Here is an 18,181-nt window from a genome sequence, read left to right on the forward strand (position 1 = left end):
GAGCTTTTGCGCACTATTTCTTTGCCTTCTCCCATTATTGTGGTTGGATCCAGCGGAGTGCTGCCGCGACTCTGATGATTGGATGATGGGAAATGATTCCAGAGAATTCCTCCAGATCTCTAATGGTAGTGGACTACAGGGCTTCTTTCCCCCAAACTTTATGGCCAGCCAGTCCAGAGTGCAATCACCTTGAATAAAGGATTATAATCCACCTTTGACGTAACTAAGGATGAGTGAGTATACTCGCTAAGGCACTACTCGTCCGAGTAATGTGCCTTAGACGAGTATCTCCCTGCTCGTCCTTAAAGATTCAGGGGCCACTGCAGGGGAGAGCGGGGAGGAACGGAGGGAAGATCTCTCTCTCCCGCCCGCTCTCCCCTGCTCCCCGCCGCGACTCACCTGTCAGCCGCAGCGGTCCCCGAATCTTTATGGACGAGCAGGGAGATACTCGTCTACGGCACATTACTCGGACGAGTAGTGCCTTAGCGAGTATACTCGCTCATCCTTAGACGTAACCCTTCAAAAATGAAAAATGAGAGGGATAGCTTTCCTGTAAACGATCTATTTTGCCTATGGACTCGGGCACTGGCCTCTGCGCTTGGCCTGTGGTCATCTTGTGGTGGAGGACCTTTGGGGTCCATGGAGTGATTAATGGGAATGTTTGCACTTTTCTTAATTACTCTTAAAAGGTTTTGTTCTCACAAGAAGATATCACACAACAGAGGTTGAGCGTATGAAGACTTCCTCATTTCTGCTTTATTAGTGGGCACGTAGCCTCTTTTATAGCATTTAACATATCTGCCCTTTATGGGCATACCAAAGATTGCATATATAAAACGCATGGATAGATAATTGGATAAGCTCTTTAAGGTTCTTCCTGCATCTGGTCATCTGTTGTTTTTGGCATGGCCCATCCCGTGGTATCAGACAGGAAATGGGAGACATCTTTTAAGAGATCAATGGAGGGGGCAAAAGCAGGATGAGCGAGTTGATGTCAAATGACGCTTGGGTACCACGTGTGGATAGCCAAATATGACGGAAGGTTACAACTTAGTACATGGGTTATTTGCATATGTTTTGCATGTGTTTCGTATAAACTGTTTATGTTGACTAGTGCGTTTGCTAAAAGCGGTGATAAGACTGCGGTTTCGTGTATCTTGCTTATTCTGCTAAAGTCTGCTAGGAATTGGGAAACAGAGTTTCACTGTATATTCTTGTATGAGGAAGTTGTATTTATAAAGATATAAAAAGATATATATGTATAGCACATAACAAGGAATGGAAAAATACTGTCATATGTATATACCGTAGGATAATGTATAGTATATAAAAATGTATAGTATATCAAGGATATAGGAGAAAGAATGTCCGCTACAGATATATTAAAGTGTATGTCCACTGTCGGGGAAGACTGAAGTATAGATATTGCGTATATCCACTATAATCTGCGAAGAATTTGGTAGAGAAAGCCTCTGTTTCTTCACCATACACCTTCAGTAGGGTTTCTCAAGCAAACAATACCTTTTGGAAGTGTGAGGTAAGAGTGTTCTGATGATTTCAAATGTACAAAACGCAGAGTATACGAGGTGCAATTTTACAAGTATGGAGATTACCTGTGGTCAGACCAGATGAACTTTCTATGGAAAGTTTGTATAAGAGATTTTCTTCCTGAAGTCACATCCCTACGTAAAGGAGTAGTTGGGGGGTGCCTTTACACCTTTTTAGTTGTCTGGTCAGACAATCTTTTTGAGCAGATATTGATTTTCAGTGTTTAAAAATAAACTAAACAAGTTTATTAGAAGATTAATGGTACACACAGGCTTTTGGACATCAACTTTACACACAACTTCTGAACTTCTGCTCTTCTATTTAATTTTCTGATCCAATGCGTTTTTTGGGCAATATTCTGGTCCTTAACCCTTGCCTTTTTGCTGTCACTAGAATCCTGATTAGGATATGTTTTTGCTAACTTGACTTCAGTTGGAAGGATTGGAGTAGATCGCTTATCACGAAATAGTCCATTTTAGAACTCCAGTTGATTTTCCAGTCTAGAACTCAAGCGAAGACCTTTGCTTTGGCTTGCCTTAAGGATATATTCTTTCATATCTTTGTGTAATGTGTTAATGTCATGTTCCTTTCTTTAAATCATCTTTCCCTTTTCCATCCAAATTCTAGGAACGATAAGGTAGTGCGTTCTATAGTCTGGATAGCTGTAATAAAGGGAAACGATGGCCAGATGGATTGTCGGGGCAAACAAGCTGACATTTCTATAGGGTTAGAACGTTCATCTGGTTGTGCGGCACAGTTTCAACATCAGGGGCAGAGTGTACAAATATTACAATTGAGCAAATCTGTAAGACAGCTTCTTCGCTATCAACCCCTCTATTTATTGATAGTTTAATTTCTTATGGGTGCTGTCCTGGACATAAGGGAAACGAGATTACTTACCAGTAATCTGATTTCCATGAGCTCATGACAGCACTGCTCAGTTTCCTCTAAGGCTGTGTTTTTACAGTGACCCTCTGGTGCTGGATGAACAAAGATGGCAGACCTACGTACCTGACTATTTGCTACACACTATTTATTAGTATGCAGCAGTAGTCTAAGACACTACAAGCTGATATGACTGGTCAATCAAAGCAGATAGTGGCTTAGACTAATACTGTATACTAAAGGCTTTAAATAGTCCATGGAGCTTGGTATAGAACGAGGAGGTGAAGGGTGTTCCTGTCTTTTTAAGAGATCTAGGAGTTTCTCATTTACTGTCCGGATCTGAGGCGGTATTTTTTTTTTCAACTGTAAATGTGACTGTAAAGGTATTATTTGAGCTTTTCTCTCCTGCAAAACGTAGGCAGAGCTACACTCATTAAAGCCAGCACTTCTCATTGCCAATTTAGTCACCGAAAAGTCCAAGTGCCGGCTGCAATGTGTTTCTCCACTGTTTTGCAGGGAAAAAAAACTGCCATGGCACCCTTAAGGACCTATCATTTGGGCGGAATATTACCGCAGCAAATTCCACACCAAAATCCACAAGGCTAAAATGCAGATTTTGGATGTGAAATTGAAAAATCACTGAATTTTGCCTCAATTTGCATCAAAATCTGCATATCTAAATTCCGCTGGATGTTGTGGAAATATTCTGCCCCTGTGAAACGACCCTTAGAGAGCGCTTTCAAATGAGCCGAATATTTCTGCAATATGCACTGAAAGAAGCAGAAAAATCTGCACCAAAATCAACATGTAGACATGTAGATTTTGGTGCAGAATTCTGCATCGGCAGTTTAAGCTGCATCTTGTAGAAATATTCTGTTCCTCGGAAAGCTTTTTCAGGGTGTTAGGGGTTAATTACATACACAAGTTTTTGTGCTAGCTTTTTTGAGCCAAAGTCAGAATATATTTAGGAAGGAGAAGTAGAAGTCCTTCATTTATATTTCCCATATCTTTCGAATCCACTTCTGGCTTTGGCTCAAATTTTTTTTTTTTTTTTTAAATCTACAAAAATTAGTCAATATAAGGGTAGGTGGACACGGGCTTATTTTCAGACTGTAGCTCTACCTGAAACTCCACAGCCACCACACCGCCCCATTATAGTCCATGAACATGGACCCATGATCCGCATGAGAAAACCCCTCATGGCATGTCCTTTTCCTGTCCGTTTCATGGATTAAAAATAGAGCATGCAGTCATGTTGAATGTGCATCGTCCATGTATTGTCAGTCTGCTGTCTGATGCGAGTTGCGTCAGAGTCCTTCAAGCAAAACTTGCATTTAAGACTGTGTTCACACCTACATCCTGTAAATTTATGAAGCTGGTACCTCCATGGATCAAACCTGTTTTTTCAGCACATTCCACAGATACTTGATCGAATTGAGAACTGGGCACTTTGAAAGTCAAGTCAACACCTTGAACTTCGTCATAATCCTCAAATTGTTGTGCAACTTTTGTAGTGTGACAAGATGTATTTCCCTACTGAAAGCCTGCTTTAGCTGATCAAACTGCATTCTGACATCTTTCTATCATAGCCAACTTTAACGGTAATTTTTGCTACAGTAGCTATTATGTAGGGAAAAAAAACAGTGGGCGAGCCACTGCTCTTCAAGCCTTTGATGCCTACATCCTGTCACTGGTTCTTTCCTTGGATCACTTTAACCGCTACTAACCACTATATACTGAAAACAACCCAAAACCCCAGGATGCTGTAATTGATTGTTGCGGGCAACTAGGACAATTTTTATTTCAGACTGTTTTGATAAATGAGGCCCATTAGGTGCAGTGATGATGAGATATAACTAGGGATGAGCGAGTATACTCGCTGAGGCACTACTCGCTCGAGTAATGTGCCTTAGCCGAGTATCTCCCCGCTTGTCCCGAAAGATTTGGGAGCCGCTGCGGGGGAGAGCAGGGAGGAACGGAGGGGAGATCTCTCTCTCCCTCCTCGCTCTCCCCTGCTCCCTGCCGCAACTCACCTGTCAGCTGCGACGGCCCCCGAATCTTTAGGGACGAGCAGGGAGATACTCGGCTAAGGCACGTTACTCGAGCGGGTAGTGCCTTAACGAGTATACTCGCTCATCCCTAGATATAACCCTTTTGTATGGCTTTGCCTTCTCCATCCGACTTACCTTTCATGTGAAAGTTTGTCTTCCACAGACAACTCTTCAACCATTTCTTTAACCTTAAGGAGGAGAAAATCCAAAATATTAATATTCATAAACAGATGTGCTTCAAAAACTCCTAAATCCACAGATGATCACCAGTCCTTATTTACACCATAAAAACACCAGTATCATTTCTCAGTTTCACATTCAGATCTGCAAGAAAGAGGAAGCTGTTCCAATTTAATATATACCTCACTGAACTTCTGCATGGACACCTGGAGGATAATTGGTGATCCCTATTGTAATGTATACACACAAATCTAGTGATTGTGCAGCTTCACAGATGAAGCATTTACTTCAGAAAAGAAAAAGTTAAAATGTAACAGTATGTTATCCTATTTGCAGTTGAGCAACTATATTTTAAGAGAACAGTGTGACAATTAAAGGGGTTTTCCAGGCATAGCCCGCTGTGAGTGTCAGGGTTGGAGCGGAAGCCACTGCACCAACCCCTATGTAGTGGCCGGCGCTTGCAATTGCAGTCACAACTTCCATTGATTTCAATGAAAGCTGCGCCTGCAATTACGAGAGAGCTGGCCACGACACCAGGGTCAGAGCAGCGGCTTCCACTTTGACCCTGATAGCAGACGCTGCATGGAAAATCCCTTAAATGATGACTTACCTTATCAGACTGTTCCTCATTTCTGTTGCTAAGGAGCAACAGCATGTACTTGTCCAAAGGATTTACTTCTGGATTACTATCTTTTAGACTTCCCTCTTGACCGTCATGTGTCCGTGTAGGCTCTGCGGCAAAGGCCTTAAAACGGAGAAACCACAATGTAACAAGATATCCATCTTAGAAATGTGATCTCCTAACACTATACTCAATTTGGCCAGAGTCTTGAGGCCGCTATCTTGGCCTGCTAATGGCCCTTTCCTTTTACACACAACGAGAAATGCATGGTTCTCCGAACAAGCTGGAGGATCTCTACTTCCCGGAAGCGATGCGAGGAGTTTTTGACATCAATCTGGACATGACTGCAATCTTGCCATTGCTTATTCCCAGGAGGAACAAAGAATCCTGCATGTTAGATTCCAACCCATCTAATCCTTCTTTCCTTTAACGGCAAACATGATTTTTGTTGGTGGAACCCATAAATATTGTGTGCATTGCCAACCTTGCTCCCCCCCCCCCCCCCCCCCCCCCCCCCCAAAAAAAAAGCCCTGGCCAAACTGTATGGTAGTTGTGGGTTTCCCTATCAGTTATCCAAGCTGGACAAGCCCTTCTAAGACTTAAGCCACCCTGGGCGATCAATGGCTTGTGGTACTTCCAGCTTCTCTAAATCGCCATGCACACAACAGACCCAGTATGGCATCTTATTACAGATGTATGCTACCATATAGGCTCTGTAGGTTGCCAAATATAACTATACTGTCCTAAAAGCAATTGCTATGTTACATTGTGACCCACTTTATTGGGTGCCATTTTTTAAAATTCATTAGAAAGCCAACGGAGCATAGGATTCTTTCACCCGGGCGAAATTATTCCATATAAACATTGCGTTGAATTTGAACAGCCAGCAGAATTCTGCAATTTTGATTCCGCATCAAAATCTGTATGTCAGCATTGCGGATTCTGGTGCCAAGTACAACGTCCTTGTGAAATAATTCCGCCCATGTGAAAGCACCCGTACAGAGGCAAACTAAATGTCCATGAAGTAGAATGGGAAGCCCTATTTTGGCTCCCGTCTGAGTACACGAAGCTTAATTACTGGCAAGCAGCTGTAATTGCTACTCTCGGTAATTTACATCTAATATTAAATGGTGCCCATTCAAGTGTAATATATGGCCGCACCGAGCCTGCCAAAGTGAGAGCTGCTCTTTGTAGCAGTTCTGTACTCTGGCTTGTAGTGGCCTTCTGAAGTGCTGTGTGCAAATAGGACATCAGAACTACCTTTTTCAAGGTTAATGCTGAAAAGACCACCACTAAAACTGTTAATAACATGGTATTTTATGTGATGTGACCATTTAATCATTTTTCTAAATGGTCACAATTCTTACTGGACATTAGATTTCCCCGTGGGTCATTATCTTTATTATGTCACATTATAGAGGATGACATTACCTCTGGCTGATTATCTGCTTTCTGTTGCACTTCTGAACTGGCCCTAATGGATTCTTCCTTCTGTGCGCTAGTATCAATCACTTTACTCTGATCCAAGTCTTGGTTTGAGTTTTCACTTTTCTCCTTACTGCTGACTGAGAAGAAAAAGAAGGTTTATATAGTAGCACATAAGTTTGACAGCTCTGCCCCCCCCCCCCACACTAAACTGCAGTCTGTCCATACAAACAAGAGAATTATAAACCCTTCTAAAGGCAGATTTTACGCGTTGTCACAAACATGCAGATATTTCCACCACCCACCATGCTAGGAAACGTAGGTCCATCATAATCCTTGAAAAACAAAATTAGAAAAAACTATATCTTCAGGATAATATATCAATTTCAGATCAACTGTTATTCCAAGCCGCTCCGTACCCTGTGCAGCGACTTGGAATGATACTGCAGGCTCAGTTCCATTCACTTCTGCTTGTGTAATTTAACCCTTTCCAATCCACTGTGTGATGTCTGAAGACATTCTGATTGAAGGCTGTACAGCTCCGATGTTGGAAGACGTCCGGCAGGGTATTATTACTGTATATTACTGGCCACTCTGTTGTCGGGGGCCTCTCCAGCATGTCCCACACCGCAGTACTGGATCTAGTCAGCAGATGATGCCATTGTATAATGGCAGAAAGAGAAAGCCCCCTAGGAAACCCTTAATCCAAAATTGGATTGCAAAGGGTTAAATATGTCTGAAGATGGGTTTTCCCTCTTCTCCTCGACATAAGTGGCACCACTGGGTTCCGTTGAAATCACACGTACAGATAAACAGTAAGATAATTATTCAGCCGATAGTTATTGACCACCTTATTGTCAAAAGTTGTCCATTAAAGTTGGCATGTCTGATTAAACATGGACATTGCTAAAAAAGTCATGTGTGCAATGAAGAATCTGGTAGAATGAAGCAAGAGCTGTATAATAAGATACCAACTAGAATTGGCCTTGGTTGTTACATAGCAACAGTCTTCATTTATTGAGTGATAATGCAGCTATTCAACATCGTGAATCATCTGCAGTCTGCACTGAGATGCCACAGGCCGTTTCCTGTGCCCTATATAGATTTCATAGGGCTGTACAGTCATCAGTTTTTCTCACAGCCGTATATACAATACATTTGGAAAGGCTGGACACTTTCACCTTTTTTACATTTTATGTTGTGGCCTTGGTGAAAAACTTTATATACTTTTTGTAACTTACACATCATTCTGCACTCAGTATCTCATAATGGCAAAGTAAAAACAGAATGTTAGAAATCTTTAATTTAAAAAAAATGAAAAACTAGCATTTTGCATTGACACAAGTATTCACACCTTGTACTCAGTACTTAGTGGAAGCACCTTTGACAGCGATTACAGCCTCCAGTCGTCTTCGGTATGATGTCACAAGTTTTGCACAGCTGGATGTGGGGATTTTCTGCAATTCTTCTCTGCTGATCCTCTCAAGCTCTGTCTAGTTGGATGGGGGCAGTCTGTGGACAGCTATTTTCAAGTCTCTCCAGAGATGAACGATTGGGTTTAAGTCAGGACTCTGGCTGGGCCACTCAAGGACATTCACTGAGTTGCCACTACGCTACTCCTGTGTTGTCTTGGCTGTGTGCTTCAGGTCATGGTCTTGTTGGAAGGTGAACCTTCTGCCCATTCTGAGGTCCCTTGTGCTCTGGATCAGGTTTTCATTAAGAATATCTCAGTATTTTGCTCCATTGTGCTTTCCATCCACCCTGACCAGTCTCCCTGTCCCAGCCACTATAAAACACCCCCAGACCATGACTCTGACACCACCATGCTTCACCATAGGGATGGTATTGGGCCAGCAATGAGCAGTGCCTGTTTCCTCCAGACAGCATGCTTAGATTGAGGTCAAAATGTTCAATCATGACATTTTCGTAAGATCCAAAATTAATAACGACCCATATGTCGTCCTGTGTTGCTATAATCCACCGCCAGCAACAACAACTATTCAAGCAGATGGCGTCCAATTTGCAGCATTCTCACCAGACGCAACAATTTTCTGTATAGGAGATATGAATTTGGTGGTGGACCCCTTTATGGACAGATTCGGTGGTGGTGCTCGGAGGGAGGGGGACACGAGCAGGACTCGCCTGGCCTCTATCATTTCGGTGACGGGTTGGCTGGACCTATGGCGTGTATTCCACCCACAAAAGCAGGAATACACTTGCCACGCAGCCCACAATCACGCACTCAGCCGAATAGATTATATATTCGGGTCCCCCTCACTATTCCCCAAAATCAGCTCCATAGAGTTTCTGCCTCGAGGGATCTCGGATCACACACCAATCCGCATGATCCTTAAAAACCAAGGCCTGGCCACTATCAAGAGAATAAAAGTACACCCATTCTGACTTTCACTGCTCGGTCCTAATGACCGCATACCAGACCAAATCCATATCTATTTTGAGGCGCACGAGGCGCATACAGACAAAACGTTAGTGTGGGAGACATTTAAGTCCTATCTTAGAGGTTGCTTCAGATCCTCAATCTCCTTTATTAAAAAAGCCTCTGTGCGTGAAGGAGAGCTCTTAGCAGAGCGATGTCAACTACTAGAGAAGGAGTTTATTGCTGACCCATCAGACATCAAAAGAGACAGATGGCTCCAGACTAGTAAAGATTACTTATTATATTTGAGAGAAAAAGCCCAGAGGAACCTCTTTTACACCCGACAATCCTTTTTTGAGCTGGGAAACTAATCCAGCAAACTACTAGCCTTTATGGCCCGACAGGAGACTGCCCCCCCATCCGTCCTAAGAATAAAATCAGCCCAAGGAGAAACACTCACGGACCCAAAAGAGATCCTAACTAGATTCCAACAATTCTACGACAACCTATATCAAACGGACTGATTATCTGCCAGAAGAACTGGAATCATACCTGACAGACATATCATTCCCAGAACTGCAGGACACCCATAAGTCCCTATTAGACTCCCCAATTACAGAAGAGGAGATTGAGGAAACATTAAATGACATGGCAAAAAACAAAACCCCGGGCACAGATGGCCTACCGATAGAAGTCTATATCCAATACAAGAAAGAAATAATACCACACTTGCTCTCCCTATATAAACATATATTTGATAAAAACCAGGTCCCAGAATCAATGTTGGAAGCTAACATAGTCCTCATCTTAAAGCCAGATAAAAACCCAGACGATTGTGGCTCATATAGGCCTATATCACTGTTAAACACAGACTATAAAATCCTTACGAAAATATTGGCCGCCCGCCTAAACCAAGCCATAAAGGACATTATTCACCTCGACCAAACAGGCTTTATCCCCGGAATGTCTACATCAGACAATATTAGAAGGACGCAGGTAATTACGCAGGTGGAGTGGAGGTCAGACTGGGCCAGGCCTCATTAGATGCGGCCAAAGCATTTGACTCGGTCGAGTGGCCATATCTGATGGAGATCTTACGGAGGTTTGGGCTGGGAGAATCATTGATTAAGTGGATCTCTATACTCTATAAATCCCCGACCGCTAAAGTAGTGGTAAATGGCCTGGCCTCCACCTCCTTCCAACTATATAGGGGGACCCGACAGGGCTGCCCCCTCTCTCCCCTCCTATTTGCGATCGCAATAGAACCCCTGGCCCTGAAGATCCGACAGCACACTGCATATAGAGGCATCTTGATAGGACCCAGAGAGGACAGAATCGGGCTATACGCAGATGATATAATACTATATACGTCGGACCCCAAAAACACCTTCCCGTTAGCCATCTCCCTAATAGACGAACTCGGAACTTTTTCAGGACTACGTATAAATTGGCAGAAATCCGTTTTTATGCCCATAAGAACAGAAGGATGGCAGATGGGAGACATATTTTGTAAGCTGCAAGTTACCCCCCAATTTAAATACCTAGGGATCTGGATTACTAGAGATCATACGCAAAGCCTAGACCTAAACATCACCCCCTTACTGACAACCCTACAACAAAAACTAAAATCCTGGAGCTCCCTGCCACTGTCTGTAGCAGGTAGAATTAACCTTATTAAAATGATAATGCTCCCCAAATTTTTATACTGCCTAGAGCATGCAGAAGCACCCATACCACAGAAATTTTTCAAAAAAACCAACTCCCTAATAACACCATTTATATGGGGGAACGCTAGAGCCAAACTCCGTATGGATAATCTACAGTGGCCTAAAGAAATGGCAGGAATGGCGTTACCAGACTTCAAAATCTACTACTTAGCGAGACAAGTAAGATACATCCGACATTGGTTATCGGGCTCTCCTCTCCCAAACTCCGAGCACCACCTGATGTTCTTTCTCTCAGAGGCATCGCTCTGGATCCTCCTAGAAAAACCGAGACTATTGACCAAGCAGATGCTCCCCATACATAGACTCGCAACCAACGTGTGGCAGGCGTGCAAGCGTTTGACCAAACAGGAAGACACCCCTCTGGAGACCCCCCTATGGGACAACAGAGAGCTACCACACCTGATAAATTTACCAGACAAACAATTTTGGGTAAACCTGGGAATCACTACTCTAGAACATTTATACATTGATCAAGTATTAGTCTCCTTTGAACAGTTACAGCAACTATACCAAATCCCAAGATCCAGTTTCTTCAGGTATCTACAACTCAGGCACGCCTTAACAGCACAATTCCCAGAGCCCAGACAGCTTTTCTCCCACTACCCATTAATAGAAATACTGCTCACTCAGGGACCCAAAGGTCTGATATCGGTACTATACACCCATCTACTACGATCTAAGATCCCCGATACGCCCATGACAGTAGTAGAGAGATGGAAAGATCTCATCCCCACCCTTACTAATGAGGACTGGGAGACTGCGATGTCCACGTACACTGCGGTATCACCAGCCGCAAACAACAAACTAACTCAATTATATATACTACACCAATGTTACTTGACACCGACCAGACTCCACAAAATGAATAGGACACCTACAAACCAATGTCATCGGTGCAGAGCACCTAACGCAAACTTTAACCACCTAATATGGAACTGCCCAAACATTGCCACATACTGGGGAGAAATCACTGAATTCTTAACTCAACTGATGGGCGTTTCGGTACCATATGATCCAGCAATATGCCTCCTGGGTATCTTAGATGAAGAACAGTGGCAATACCACGACAAGGTATTCCTCACCAAGGTGCTATTTTATGCCCGTAAAACAGTGGCCCTGTGGTGGATGGATAGACGCCCCCCGACACTCTCAAAATGGCAGAATATAATCAACGCCATGCTACCGTATGAAAAAATAGTCTACAAAAATAGAAAGTGCCCTGAAAAATTCAATAAGGTATGGGAAAGATGGTGTGGATCGACTAACACAGTATTCACGCAAGACCGATTCCAAAGCCTGATGAGAGCAACTGTACCTAGAATGAACCCGTAAAACAAGTAAACATTACTGCCCCCTACTGAAACCACGATCAAATATACTGACACAATGTACTCAATATCTGCATATGTTAATGTGACGTATTTAAGAGCGACTGTATGACCACATGGAGCCTATGATGTAACCAAAGTTGTTTATTCAGGTTTTGTATGGGATACACACTGTTCAATAAAACGAGTTAAAAAAAAAAAAAAAGTTCAATCATGGTCTAATTAGGCCAGTGAATCTTGTATCTCACAGTCAGAGACTTTCAGGTACTTTTTGGCAAACTCCAGATGGGCTTTTATGTGTCTTTTACTGAGGAGAGGTCTCTTTCTGGCCACCCTGTCATAAAGCCCAGATTGGTGGAGTGCTAGATGACCTTCTGGAAGTTTTTCCCATATACACACAGAATCTTTTGAGCTCAGCCAGAGTGACCATTAAGTACTTTATCACCTCTCTTACCAAGGCCCTCCTCCCCTGATTACTTAGTTTGGTGGGGTGGCAGTTCTAGGAGGAGTCCTGCTTGTTCCAAACCTCTTCCATTTTCAGAATTATGGAGGCCACTGTGCTCTTGGGTACTTTCAGTGCAGCAGAGATTTTTCTGTAGCCCCCACAGAATCTAGTCTGCTCTAGAGGCAGTTTTTTCCTCCACATGGCTTGGATATGCATTGTAAGCTGTGAGATCTTCTATAGACAGGGATGTGTCTTTAAAAATTATGTTTAATCAACTAAATTTACTACAAGTAGACTCCAGTCAAGGTGCAGAAGCATTCTGAAGATGATCAAGCACAATAGGAGACCCTCAGAGCCAAATTTCAAGTGCCAGATCAAGTTTTAAATTAAAAAACACACAAAAAAACTGTAAAGATTTCTAACATTCGGTTTTAACTTTGACATTATGGGGTATTGAGTGCAGAAGGATGGTGAAAAACTTGAGTACTTATATATTTTTTTTAAATTTGGACAAGGCCAGAATGTAAGAAGTCTACAGACTTTCCGAGTGCATTGTATAAACCCTCAGCCAGAGCTATACTCCAAGTAGTAGTGTTGCCCTACTGCAACTAGGTGGGAGAGGGACATTGATGGGAATTGTTATTCTGATCCCTTCAGTGGCCCTCCGTACAAATAAAAATTTGCAGGAGAAAGTGCAGTGAGAAGTGGTAAAATGTGACTGAAGTAGCTTGTCTCCAACTTAACCGATGATCTCCCAATTTAATAACTGATCTTTTTTCCACCTGAGCAGAACGTACCAGATATATAAATAATTTCCTATTGAAATGTAACCTTTATTTGTTCATCAGGGAGACATCCACCCAGCCACAGCTATGGGTATAGCCAGCTGTCTCCCTTTATCATTGGAGAGAAAGCCAACATTTGTATACACAACCAGTTGCACAAAATGTTTGTGTTTCTGAGATCACAGTTACGTGACCAAAATCTTGTAAGCCTTTGAACATTTGGGGTGGGGTGGGGGGAATAAAATAAATTACCTGAAAGCGCTGTGGAATAAATTGGCGCTATACAAGTAACATGTCCCTTTCCCTATATAGTGTATCTCAAGTGTGACTGAAGAAGAGGCGTATTTTGCCTTGAAACACACCGCGCTTCAGCTGGTTTTTACAAAATAAAGCAACACTATATTTCTTTTAATATCCAAGCACGTGCACATTTTTTCAAAAAAAGGTTCTGCCACTCGATCAGCGTCTTTTTCTTCTCTACCCATATAAGTTGTTAGAAAAAGTATTCTCTCTTTGTTGTCTTATGAGTCCGCTTGCAATGTGACTGCTTAATGACAATGAGTTGCTATGACAGCCAGGTGCCCAACAATAACCTCCAGGTGTGTTATCTTAGTACACTGCAGGACCCAATTGGATGCCTGTTAGCAGATTGAGGTAAGTGCACCTTTACTAAAAATAGTTAATAATGTAATAATATTACATGTTATAGTCACTAATTGCTTCCAAATGGCTGTTGGCCCAGGGATTATTCCAATTGCTAGACTTGGAATCAGGAAGGGATATTTTTCCCATAAATGAGGAAAATGGTCTTCTACCTCATTGGATTTTTTTGTGCCTTCCTCTGGATCAATATAGAGGAAGGGGTATAAGCTGAACTAGATGGACATACATTTTTTTGCCCTAGCATACTATGTTATGGCCTAGAATTTATAAGGGCTACCCCCAGGTGTGTACTTCTCTATGCATAGCTGTTGCTGCTGTCTTCTGATGAATTTAACAAAATTTGCAGGAATCTATGATCTGAAAATGGTAATCGTTCTACGGAATAATGACTGCCCCCATAAGGTCCCATTCACGTATACATCAGAGGCTCTAGTTAAAGCCGTCGGCACAGATCAGTCAGAAAATCCTGCAAAATGCAGTGCTATTTCATCCGATAAAATGCCACTAAGAATGCCAGAAATCAGACAGACCCCATTACAGTCAATGAGGTCCATTCCGCACCAGCAAGTGTTAGATCTGAAGGTTACTGTATTTTCATTAATCGGCTTAAGGCCCATTTAGACTCAAAATTTGCTCAAAAGCCATCTTTTGAAATAGTTGTGTCTAAATGTGCCCATCTTTCAGTTTTCTGCTGAATGACGGTTTTCAGTTCTGCTTGAAAACCATCCTTCAGCAGAACAGCTGATAAACAGGACTGCACACTGTGCTCTGCCTGGGGAGAGCTGATTACAGCTGATAACATTGTATCAGCTGTTCTCAGTTGTCAGCCCCGCTGGCAGATCAAAGCGAAAGTGATCAGGAAACAGCGGGAGGGTTATTCCCTCATCATAACTCTCCGCGGCTCACATGCTGCTACTTGGTACTAATAGGCATTAGTGCCAAGTTGTAGTTTATGTAAAATGATCACTCAAAAGCCATCTGTTAAGCAATCATCTTTGCAGTGTAAATGCACCCTTAGAAGACAGAACCGAACAACTGAAATTAACATATAAATGGGGCCTAACAGCAGTGACTCACTTAACATTCCACTAGGGAAATGGCCTAGCATCTACATTACTGACCGCTCTTGTACTTCGGGTTTTTTGTATTTTGGGTTAGTCAAAGAGCCAGAAGTCTGAGACCCAGTCACAACCTGATTGGTATAAATAAAGGTTGACATCTGTTTTCATGTTCGAATAGAAGGATCCAACAGCTATTGTAAGTAGACCTACGAGAAGAGACAGTCCTACACAGTCATTTGGGTAAATTTCTGTTTACTGTTCAGTAAAGTCTTCATGAAAAGTTTCTGATTTCTTGTGTGCCTTTACCACTACTTATTTCGGGTCTTCATAGGTAGAGAGCCATCATGCCTCCTTGGAGGGAAAAATTGGGTCTTAAAAGTTATACGCTAAAATGACTTGAGTCATGTGTGCATGATCTCAGGAGACAAACAGTCATTCGGCTGGTCACGTATATGGACATTTGTTTCCTCTGCCTGACAGTAAAGTGAGGCAGCCTCCTATACCCATTGCTGTTGCTAGGTGGCTGCCAATCTTTCCCTACAACAAATGACATCTGCAGGTTATAGATTACTGCAAGCCATGTTAGTCTAATTTCACTCATTGTCCAATGCAATTTAACTCAATATCCCTTTCACCCTATGTCATGGTCACAGGAGTCAAATAATCATAGATCTCACACTCTTCACAGCCCCCTGAGTGCGTGTGACATGGGGAGGGCGAGGGGACTATTAGTGTTAAAATCAGTCAAAAGGGGTGTCGTGTCTCCTTAAGGAGACCACCTAAAAGTGTGTGGAGACACCTAGGGGATGAGTGGGTTGGGGGATGGCATAGTCTCTTCCCAGGGAGAGCACCCAGAAGGGGTGTGAGAAGACATCTGAAAAGTGAGTGAGGAGACTTATTTAATGTAATTTATGCCCACAACACAGGCCTCTCACCAGATAAGCCATAAACCTGCTGCACACTGATAAGGGGCAAACACCCTGAAACAGCTGTTTGTGTATGGCTTCGGGCTTGGTTTCCTATTCCCAATCACTGTTTTACAGACTTGATAAAAAGTCGTACATAGATTTGCAGGAATGCTGCCATCCAATAGGTGGCGCTGCAGAGGTATTGTCCCATCTTCTTTATTTGTTAAAACGAGCCCCCACCTGAATTTTCAGGTTTTATGTGCAGTTTGAGATTCTAATTTAGTTCGCTCTATACATGCCAACATCAGGATCATTACTGGATAGAGGATATCGTCTATACGTATCAAATCCCTCTCTGCATTGCATATTTTATTGTAAATATGTGTGAAAAACCTGCTGTGACATATATGTGCATGGACACAGCAAAATGTTAGAGTGTGAAAAAGAAAAACAATGTTTCTACATGAAAGCTAATAATAATATAACCGATAGACGGTATAAGTAGGAAGACCACTTAACTTACTCGAGTCAGGCAGTGAATGAGCTGCCAATGGTACATCTGCAGTGACACCAATGTCATGGACAGAGTCTCCAGATGGACAAGACAAGTCACTTTCAAGCTGCTCTGGTATGTCCTCCTGGTCTGCGGGGAAAGAGGAGGGGGAGAGTTGAACAATGATCCCATTATCTTGTAGTGCTGGGCCTGGCAGAACTGTCTGGGAATCACTGAGTTCACACACTGTGTAGCATTAAGCTCAGTTCTATAGAGGCAGAAAAGAAGTTTCTTTTAACCTCTTAATTAACACTGCTGTCACTGCAGTACCAGGCAGTAGCAGAGAAACAAAGAGGATAAATGAATAGAAGCTGAACAATGGGAAGCAGGGAATATGTACATTCATGATACACTTTGCCATTGCTGAAAAGTCACAGAAGTGTCTTTACATACAAAGACTATCTTTTACGGCAGATTTATTATGACTGCATAGTATGTATTTTGATCGAATAAGGCAAGATAGTGTCAGCAGATTGATGTATTAAGGCCCTTTTATATGCACCGATTATCGCTCAAAATTCGTGCAAATGGCCGAAAATTAGCGATAATTACCTGTAAATGCGGGCATCGTGCACTTTTCGTTTGAACGATGGATTTCATTCCGCATAATATCCATCGTTCAAGCCCAAAAGACTGAGCAAATCATTCTTTTTGAATAAATTTCGCTCATCTTTCAAAAGACTGCACAATAACAGTGTACTCTGTGCTTACTTTGCATACATAGTAAGTACACTGTGTACTCTACAGGAGAACAATGTAATCTGCCAATAGATGTTTGCTCAGTTGGGCGTGTGTTTAACACACGCCCAGCTGAGCAAACAACTCGTGGAGGAAAAAGATGGTGATTAAAGGTCCTTTTACATGCAAATGAAGATATTTAAAGGCATCAAAAATGTATGCAAATACATGGCTAAAATCTTTTAATCCTTTGGCTGTTTGAAAGATTATTTTTGTGTGTAAAAGAAACTTTAGATCCAGAAAAAAAAAACATCCATTTAGGCCGGTGACAGAGTAATATATTCCGGATGTACTTATGCGTCTGTAATACAAGCAAGTTTCTGTCTTGGACCGTGGGTCTCCTATTCTGAACTATAAGCATTATAGATTCCTATGAAATGTTACAACAAGCTTTTGAGGCTACTTAAAATTCTTCATCAGGTTCGTATAACAAAATATCTGAGGAAACACACATATTCTCTCTCTCTCTAAATAATATTACTGTGCAAAAGTGTTAGTCATGTATGCAAAAATTGCTGCAAAGTTAGAATACTTTTAAAAATAGAAGTGATAGTTTATTTTTGTCAATTAATAAAATGAAAAATGAAAGAGAAATCTAAATCAATCTTTGGTGTGACCGCCCTTTGCCTTCAAGACAGCATCAATTCTTCTAGGTACACTTGTACAATTCAGGGATTTTGTAAAATAATAGTTAGGCGTATGCTTTGCTAATTATACTTAACAGGTGATAATGAGCATCACTTTCATATCTAGGTTTAAATAGTCATTAACTAAAACAGAAATAGCTTTGTAGCAGGCTTAAAACTTGGTGATGAACAGCCAAATTTTGCTACAAAAGTGAGATTATGGAAGATCGCTCCATGTCACAGAACATACACCATGGCA

At 42.1% G+C, this 18,181-nt stretch overlaps 1 protein-coding gene across 3 annotated transcripts in view; it reads right to left on the minus strand.

The window, feature by feature from the left end:
• Window positions 1-18,181, minus strand: part of OFD1 (OFD1 centriole and centriolar satellite protein) — a 71,727-nt gene that overhangs the window by 1,676 nt on the left and 51,870 nt on the right. For 2 of the 3 annotated variants that reach the window (XM_066578466.1, XM_066578474.1), the window contains exons 19-22: window positions 16,529-16,648; window positions 6,718-6,851; window positions 5,275-5,409; window positions 4,620-4,672 (exon numbers count right to left, since the gene is read on the minus strand). In XM_066578466.1, the coding sequence (XP_066434563.1) occupies window positions 4,620-4,672; window positions 5,275-5,409; window positions 6,718-6,851; window positions 16,529-16,648 (442 nt within the window). The remainder of the gene's footprint in view (window positions 1-4,619; window positions 4,673-5,274; window positions 5,410-6,717; window positions 6,852-16,528; window positions 16,649-18,181) is intronic. The other variant, XM_066578457.1, reaches the window with a different exon arrangement.

This window comes from Eleutherodactylus coqui, chromosome 1 (assembly GCF_035609145.1).
Source record: "Eleutherodactylus coqui strain aEleCoq1 chromosome 1, aEleCoq1.hap1, whole genome shotgun sequence".
NCBI classification, from domain to species: Eukaryota; Metazoa; Chordata; class Amphibia; order Anura; family Eleutherodactylidae; genus Eleutherodactylus; species Eleutherodactylus coqui.